This window comes from Cyprinodon tularosa, unplaced genomic scaffold (assembly GCF_016077235.1).
Source record: "Cyprinodon tularosa strain WSP-4 unplaced genomic scaffold, ASM1607723v1 ctg30, whole genome shotgun sequence".
In the NCBI taxonomy this organism is placed as follows: Eukaryota; Metazoa; Chordata; class Actinopteri; order Cyprinodontiformes; family Cyprinodontidae; genus Cyprinodon; species Cyprinodon tularosa.
This window is the reverse complement of record NW_024039008.1, coordinates 3,882,814-3,890,572: the sequence shown is the minus strand read 5'-3', so window position 1 is coordinate 3,890,572 and position 7,759 is coordinate 3,882,814. Positions and strand designations below refer to the sequence as shown.

General features: G+C 38.9%; 1 protein-coding gene across 3 annotated transcripts; it reads right to left on the bottom strand.

The window, feature by feature from the left end:
- Positions 1–463: 463 nt before the first annotated feature.
- ddx59 (DEAD (Asp-Glu-Ala-Asp) box polypeptide 59) lies at positions 464–7,424 on the bottom strand. Of its 3 annotated transcripts, none has more exons than XM_038291808.1 (8): positions 7,331–7,424; positions 6,266–7,095; positions 5,234–5,416; positions 5,042–5,131; positions 3,042–3,293; positions 1,364–1,516; positions 1,008–1,136; positions 464–833 (listed from the first exon to the last, which is right to left on the bottom strand). In XM_038291808.1, the coding sequence occupies exons 2-8, from the start codon at positions 7,073–7,075 to the stop codon at positions 573–575; spliced, it is 1,878 nt and encodes a 625-aa protein (XP_038147736.1). In that variant the 5' UTR covers positions 7,076–7,095; positions 7,331–7,424; the 3' UTR covers positions 464–572. The 3 variants fall into 3 exon arrangements, with proteins under 3 accessions (XP_038147736.1, XP_038147734.1, XP_038147737.1); XM_038291806.1 differs by having other exon boundaries at positions 7,326–7,414; XM_038291809.1 differs by having other exon boundaries at positions 7,359–7,411.
- Positions 7,425–7,759: the final 335 nt, after the last annotated feature.

Below are 7,759 nucleotides of genomic sequence, written 5' to 3'. Positions count from 1 at the left end.
AAAATTAACTCTTCTCCATTGTTTGTGGAAATGTCTTCAAATCCAGATGTTTTGGAAGGATGTTATTAGGTGTCTAACTGAATTGTTTAAGGTAAAATTCCCATTAGAGGTTAAACTTTGTATTATTGGAATTATACCAAATGGAATGGGTATATGTTATGGGTATAAGTACATGTTACAATTTTAAGTTTGTTGTCTGTAAGTTTCTTGTGTCCAAAAAAACAACAGAAAATTCAATGAAATATATTGGAAAAATTTCCTTGGAAAAATCAGCCAAGGCAAAAAAAAAACAAATCTCACATATTTTGATGTAAAATTACTGAAAACAAAGCTGCTGCTGTTGCAGGTATACCGGGGTCTTTAGCAGTCCAGCTAGGCACCCCCTAAATCCTAAACTCACCTTTGTTTGAGTAAATTCTGAATGAATATTCTGTATTTTCTTACAATGTTTACAAAACACAAATCAAATTATACAAAATCCATGTTTATTAAAGAAACACGTAAAATAAAAAAGTAATATCTTTATCATAAACAGGGAGCTCCAGTGCAATAGAGAGGAAATCAGCAAATAGCTACTTCTTGCGACGATCATGTTTCTTTATGATGTCTATAAGGTTGTTTGTAGTAACCAGAGTGTCGTCAGGTCTCATCTTAGTCTTCTGACTTTCCCTCTTCTGTTGTTCATAGAGGTATGGTGAGTTTAGGAGCTGAGGGGGTAGAATAGACCCAGTGGGTTTGACTCTGTTCACCACCTCCAGGAACAGCCGTTTGTTGTTGTTGTTCAGGAAAGTGATCGCAGTTCCCCTGTGGCCCAGTCTCCCTGCCCTGCCAACCTAATAAGGAAACCAGGAGAATGAACCAAGAGACACGTTTTGTTTTTTATTTCGATCAAGAGTATTACACTATAAAGAAACAACATAATTTATTCATTTTTTTAAATCTTTTACAGTAGTTATAGTTATACTCTTTAGTCAGCTTGTGTAAAGTGTAAAAAACGACTGACTAACCTGGTGCACATATTCATCCATGGTGTTCGGCATGTCAAAGTTCACCACCAATCTCACGTTGACAAGGTCAAGTCCTCTGCCCAGCACACCTGTACTAATCACTACTTCAAAGTTTCCATCCAAAAGACCCTAAAGAATCAGAGCACATTTTATATAACAGAAGCTGTATAAACTTTATGAGTTTTTAGAAATATTAAAATTAATCATAATAATACCAAATGTCGAATAGTGAAACATTGGTTAGGTTTGGGTTTGTGGTTTAATAACTAAAGTTAATGAGGAAAATCCAAGTTTTTTCACCAATCATGGAGGCTCTTCAAATCATTGTATCCATATACAGCTTGCCATACTCTCACCTTAAGGATGCGGTTGCGCTCCCTCTGGGTCTTGTCAGAATGGATGGCTACAGTTGTTAGGCCTGTGACCTTGGCAACCGCCTCACACAGAAGATCAGCACCCAGTTTGCAGTCTACAAAAACCACCACAGGAGGCTGGAACAGTTTATTATCCTAGAAGGTGAAAAGTGTATTCATTACAACCACAAAATGATATCAATACTACTACCATACAATGTAAGATATGAAACTAATTTCAGTGTAAACTCATGTTTTCATTATCTGTAAGCAGAAATCAAAATTAAGAGAAATGCTAACAAACCCCAGTCTGTGTAATTAATCTATATAATGTGTTTCGTAAAGTGAATTAGGTTACTCAATTAAAGGACTTCATATTATTTTAAACGCACTGTTCCATGCAGAGCGCCTGCTCTGCATACAACAGTGTGTTTGGTTTTAATCATAATATAGACTAATAGTATAACCAGTTTAAAGGTCAAAAGACCAGATCAACCCTAAAAGATGATCTCCTAATCTACATTCAGGCTCTAGAGAATGTCATCCATCTGCCTACATTTCCTGAAATAAAACCTACTGTAAACTGTACTTGTTGCCATTTGACAATGTAACACCCAAGGAGAAATTATAGAAGGCATAAACACCTAATCCAAAAGGTTTCCAAAAGTAGAATTATAGAATGTATCACAATCTAATGAATGTATTCAACATCAATTTCCCTTTTCCTGATAATTTTTTTTTTATATCACTTAAATTTCATGCTGTTAGCTTCACCTGTTGAGAGTTTAAAAAATGCCATTGTGTTCTTAAAGGTATAGTGGAGGATTTTCGCCAATTTTTGAAAAGACCAGCCCTCTCCACTTTAAAAAAAAACAAAACGCTTATGCACAAACCTGTACTTGCTCCCGAGAGGGAACAAATATTAAACTCGTGCAGGAGCGTGCATGAGCCCATTTCTCCTCGTGCACGCTCTGTTTAAAAGTTGCTGTTTGCGTCGCTCATACAAGCTTACTTTCCAAAAGACCGTTAGCAATTTTTCCACCATGTCATTTGATAATGAGGAGGACCACTTACTTTGATAATCCATCTGTAAAAAAAAAAAAAAACAACCTCCACTATACCTTTAACTTTTCAAATAAGTTCAGGTTGCCACCAGAATGTTTCTTATTTACTCATCTGCACTTTGAATAGACTAGCCTCCAACTTCATGCTGAAAAAGTTTGACTCTCTCTTAAAAGTTGAAGCTACTGTCAGGTAAACTATGGTGTAACACAGCTTTTTTAAGCATCTCAAAGAGAACAGGCCTCCCTTTCTTTGGATAGATGTTGTTGGCCACTACTTGGATTCCTGGGCTGAGGCCATAGCCCCAAGGCTGTGGTAATTGCTGCATAAATATGCTGTAGAGAGTTTAAGGATTTCCTACATCTAGTTGCCAACTTAAAAAATAACCAAAAAAAAAAAAAACATTGCAGGACTGAGAGATAAACACACAGCTCCACTAAATATGGATGTAATTACCTAAACTAATGTGAATGTCTCCCACTGCAGTACCTTTTGTTCTGCCCTCTAACAAGTTGGTTTGCTCTTTAGAGAACAAGATCAGACAGAAAACCTTACCCTAAAGCCAAAGCGCTTCTTGACTTGCACTTTTGAAAATAAATCTAAAAACATCTGAACTTACATTAAGAATTTCAAACAGCTTCTTCTTCTTAGACGGCTCCTCCACCCAAAGTAGGATCTGCCTGATGTTAGCACACGGTTGGTTTTTCTCCCCTATAGCAATGCGTACGGGGTCATGGACTAAGCGAGCAGCTAACTCCTCTGTCCCTGCTGGGATAGTGGCTGAAGCCAGCAGAGTCTGGTGTTCCTCTGTGACATGCTCCAGAACCTCCAGGACCTGCTGCTGGAAACCCATTTTCAGCATGGTGTCAACCTACAGGATAAACACAAGAGTCCTGTGGTAAGAGTGTTTTCAAGAGATATTTATGAAAGACTACCGTATTTTCACGATCATAAGGCGCACCGTACTAAAAGTCGCAGTCTCAGTTATGTGTGCCATTACTGTATTTAACACACCGGGTTATAGGGCGCGGGTTTTATATACCGGTACATATCCTCTACTACCTTTAAATACCTGTACTGCGTATTTAAAAATAGAGCGGGAGCAAAACTGAGTATGATTGTGCTTTATTCATGTATTTATTACAAAGTATTAATCAAACCCATCGAAGTCATCATCCTCTGTTTCTGAATTAAACAGCTGTGCTAAATCAGACATGCCAATTTCTCCTTCTTCGCTGTCAGAGTCACTTTCCGTGCCGGGCGGCTCCTCGGAAATGATGCCGGCTTTTGCGAAAGCTTGAACAACAGAGCCAGCAGAAACTTTAGCCCAAGCATCTACAATCCATCCGCGAACTGTGGCGTAACTTGCCTGGCGCTGCCTTCCACTTTTCGTGAAACTGTGGTCTCCGTCTGTCATCCATCGCTCCCACGCCGCTCGCAGCCTTACTTTGAACGGCCGGTTCACACCGATGTCGAGCGGTTGAAGTTCCTTTGTCAGACCCCCCGGGATAACAGCAAGCACAGCGTTCATTTGTTTCACCTTGTTTCACATCGGCTGTGAGATGGGCACGCATGGAGTCACAGATTAACAGCGATGGTGATGCGTGGAAAAAACCACCTGGTCTCCTTACATACACCTCCCTCAGTCACGCTTTCATCATCTTCTCATCCATCCAGCCCTTTTCATTTGACTTAATAACGGCTCCAGCTGGAAAAGTCTCTTTAGGCAAAGTCTTTCTCTTAAAAATCACCGCAGGCGGCAGTTTCTGTCCATTTGCGTGGCAGCCAATCCACGCCCACACTTCCCCCTTTAACGTTCTCATGGCGGTCTCAAAGGTCCGCAGTAACAACACACATAGGGCGCGCCGCACATTTTGAGGAAAAAAAAAAGACGTTTATATGCGCCTTATAGTCGCGAAAATACGGCAGTAGCAATAGTGTAAATATAGAGCCACACATAGGTGAATACTTTTCTTCTTTTTTTTTTTTATCCATTATGAAGTTTTCTTTAAAATTACAAAAAACTTGAGCACTGGATTTTTTTTCCCCAGGTGCTTTGTCATAAATGACCTTGGATTCATACCAGGGTTTAGGACCGATATGCTGTGTCGTCACAACTGCGCTAAAATCTGGCCGATACGGTCATAAAAAAATAAGCATATCAACCATTTGACTGACATCTGGGCTCACTCTCCCCGAGTTACTGTCAGTACATTTCAGTGCAACGTATTGATGCTAAAAGTTGTCAAAATGACAGTGAAATTAGGCCAAACGCTGCACTTTAATTAGCGTGACGTTTGCAGAAACTGTTTTTTAGCACATCTACCACTTTATTTTTACATACACATTAGAAACCTGTTCATTTAGGGAATTTGAACCTTTCGAACCTTTTAGTAAATGATGTAAATTGTTCTTCCACAGTGGATTTATTTAAGTGCAGTAATCATAAAACCTGCATCTTTTTTCTTCAACTTCCCCGTGATGCACTACTTTGTGTTTATCCATCATATAAAATCTTGCGAAGATATATTTAAGTTTGTGGTTGTAAGATGACAAAGCCTGAAATGGTACAAAAAGGTTTAATTGATCCTGCAAAACACTTTATTAAGGTTGCCATACCTCATCAACCACCAGAATCTTTACTTTGTCCAGTTGAACTGCTTTCTGCTTCAGGATTTCTATGAGTCTTCCAGGTGTAGCAATAACAATCTAATAGAGAGACGGAGAAAACATAAGGATGAAAAAGATGCCATACTTAAAACTATTTAAATAACAATGGCTGGAGTGAGAAAAACTAAACAGTGACTTTACTTTGATGCTGCTTTTGAGGCGGTGGAGCTGTGGAGGAAGAGGCATGCCTCCCACTAGCAGTGCAGTTCTCATGTTAGGGATTCCCATCACCAGCTCCTTGGCCTGTCTCTCTATCTGAATGGCCAGCTCTCTTGTAGGGGTCAGGATCAGAGCCAATGGGCTGCACACGCCCTGAACCGCTTTCTAAATTATACAAATAAAATATACAAAAATAAAAATTGTTTTTTTTTTTAAAAGAGGGCAATATAGTTTCTAGCATCTTTTACAAATCCAAAAAGCACGGGGAAAGTTTTGTGAAGTGTTCAAGGTTTCTACTATTCCCGCCTGCATAGTTTCACTTCCTATAGGTGTAGACCTATAAGCAAAGAAAATCCCCATTTAATTCTTATAGCAGAAGTTTTCCGACCTTTTCTATAATAAAAAAATTCTGTCTTATAAATATATTTATCCAATTTTGTAGGAATAAAATGCATTAAAATGGAGTATAGCTAGAAAAAGGTTTCCTTTACCCACAATGTTAGATACATCTCGTTCAAACTGTTTTATAGATTTTATCCCACCTTTAGAGACTTATTGATGATTAAAAACTTTTCTTTTTCTTTTACCTCCTTCACCATCCTCTTTACTGAGTGAGGTGGCAAATAATCTTGTGTCCTCATCCAGTGAGTTTTGTTACAGTTCCTTTTTTTTTTCCAATGTAGTTACTTAGACTGTAGATCTGGCAAATTAGAAGCTGTTCTTGAAGCCCTGATTTATGAAAAATAGCACATATTTCTCTTTTGAGAATAATCTACTTTATCAAGGACCAGGTTGTGGGGGCAGCAGTCTCCGCAGAGACTTCCCTCTCTACAGATACCTCCTCCAGCTCTGCAGTGTGCTTGACTTTTTTTAAGATGTTCTGCATATTTCTCTTAGATTTAGCTTTATGTGTCTTCTTTAAACCATTGATTAATAGGCGCTCAAAATGTGTGAATCTACACAGATTAAAAAGAGTGTCCAAACAATCATCTAATGCTGGTTGGGATACTCTACCTCCAGAGCTTTTACTACCACAGGCAGCAGGAAAGCGATGGTCTTCCCTGATCCTGTGTCAGCACTGGCGATCACATCCCTCCCAGAGAGACCAACGGGCACCATCTGCATTTGGACTGGAGTCGGAGCCTCATAACCAGCTTTTTTAAGGTTGCTACTCAGCAGTGATGGAAAGCCACAGTGTTCAAACTCAACAATAGGTCTTCTGACATCATTTCCTTCTGCCTTGATGCCAAGCTCCGATCTAATTCGCTCCACCTGATCATCTGTGAGGCCTGATATAAATGGATCCTCCCAAAAGGAATAGCCTGCTTCATTTCCCACTGCGTTAAATGCTGGATGATGAGATTTAGAGCTCCCTTTGTCTGCGTTTCTATCCTTCACATCAAAGGCATCGTCTCCAGCTCTTATTCCCATTTGTAGTAAATGACTGGCTTTGCATTCAAGACTGCAAACATCATTATCAGTAGCATCACATATGTACTCCCCATAGCGACCGCACATCACACAGACAGGTTCTCCTGGCTCAGGCCATCGTTGGCTCTTTTTGAAAGATTTGACTGGATCCTCTTCATCTTCATCTTCATTATCTGAGGAGGATGGAGCTCCAGAATCACATGTTGCGCTCTCTGTCAAATGTTCACCAGTGTCACTTTGAGTTCTTGTGTCTTCACATGCGTCCTCCTGAAAAGAAGATGCCTGAGGGTTCGTTTGGTCACAATCTTCTTGATCAGTCTTGCTTTTCTTATTGAAGCCATGGCCTGGTCCTTGGACAGGTCTCTTTACCTTCAATGCTCTGGGCATAAACATTTAAACGGTTGAAATGAAGCCTGTAGGAATTCATAAAGGAATTATTAAGACCTATAAAAATTGCAAAGAGGAAATAAAACAGAACAGAAGTGATAAAAACCCGAAATGTCTCTGCAACTTTAACTGCTCATTAGCAAACAAAAACTATGAAGCAGAAACGTTCGCATTTTGAGATATTACCTAACGACACATATTTATAAAGTTATCTGACTAACATTATAACTTTCAGAAACGATAGAAAATAACACACCTTACTCGTAAAATGTGACTGCATCAAAAACACCTTTACAGTTCGCGTCAAATCTTCCAACGCTCCAAAACAACATTGGACGCGCAGTGATGACGTACCTATACACTGCAACACGGGAAATGTAGTTCTTAATTTAAACACGATTGTTTTCTAAAGACAAATGGTACAAAACGAATAAACCCAAGTGATTAAAAGAGGAAATATTTTTGGTTATGTGGTCTACACTTGGACTTTAATATTAATACAATAAAATCTGCCTTAACTACGGGAGAGGATTAGGGCCACGGAAGAAATTAAAAAAGTAAACTGATTTTTAAATTTTATTTCAGTATGAGAAAAAAGTCCGAATTATTGACTTTAATCCCAGAATTCTTACATTTTTCTCAAAATTCTGTCTTTAATCTCAGAATTCTGTCTTTTTTTCTCACAGTTCT

Bases quoted from the DNA above. Each gene is read 5' to 3' on its own strand.
- ddx59 (XM_038291808.1), bottom strand. From the start codon at position 7,075: ATGTTTATGCCCAGAGCATTGAAGGTAAAGAGACCTGTCCAAGGACCA. The intron at 3,294-5,041 runs GTATGGCAACCT...TTTATCCTGTAG, and splicing joins AGATTCTGGTGGTTGATGAG to GTTGACACCATGCTGAAAAT. The intron at 1,137-1,363 runs GTGAGAGTATGG...CTGATTCTTTAG, and splicing joins AGCGCAACCGCATCCTTAAG to GGTCTTTTGGATGGAAACTT.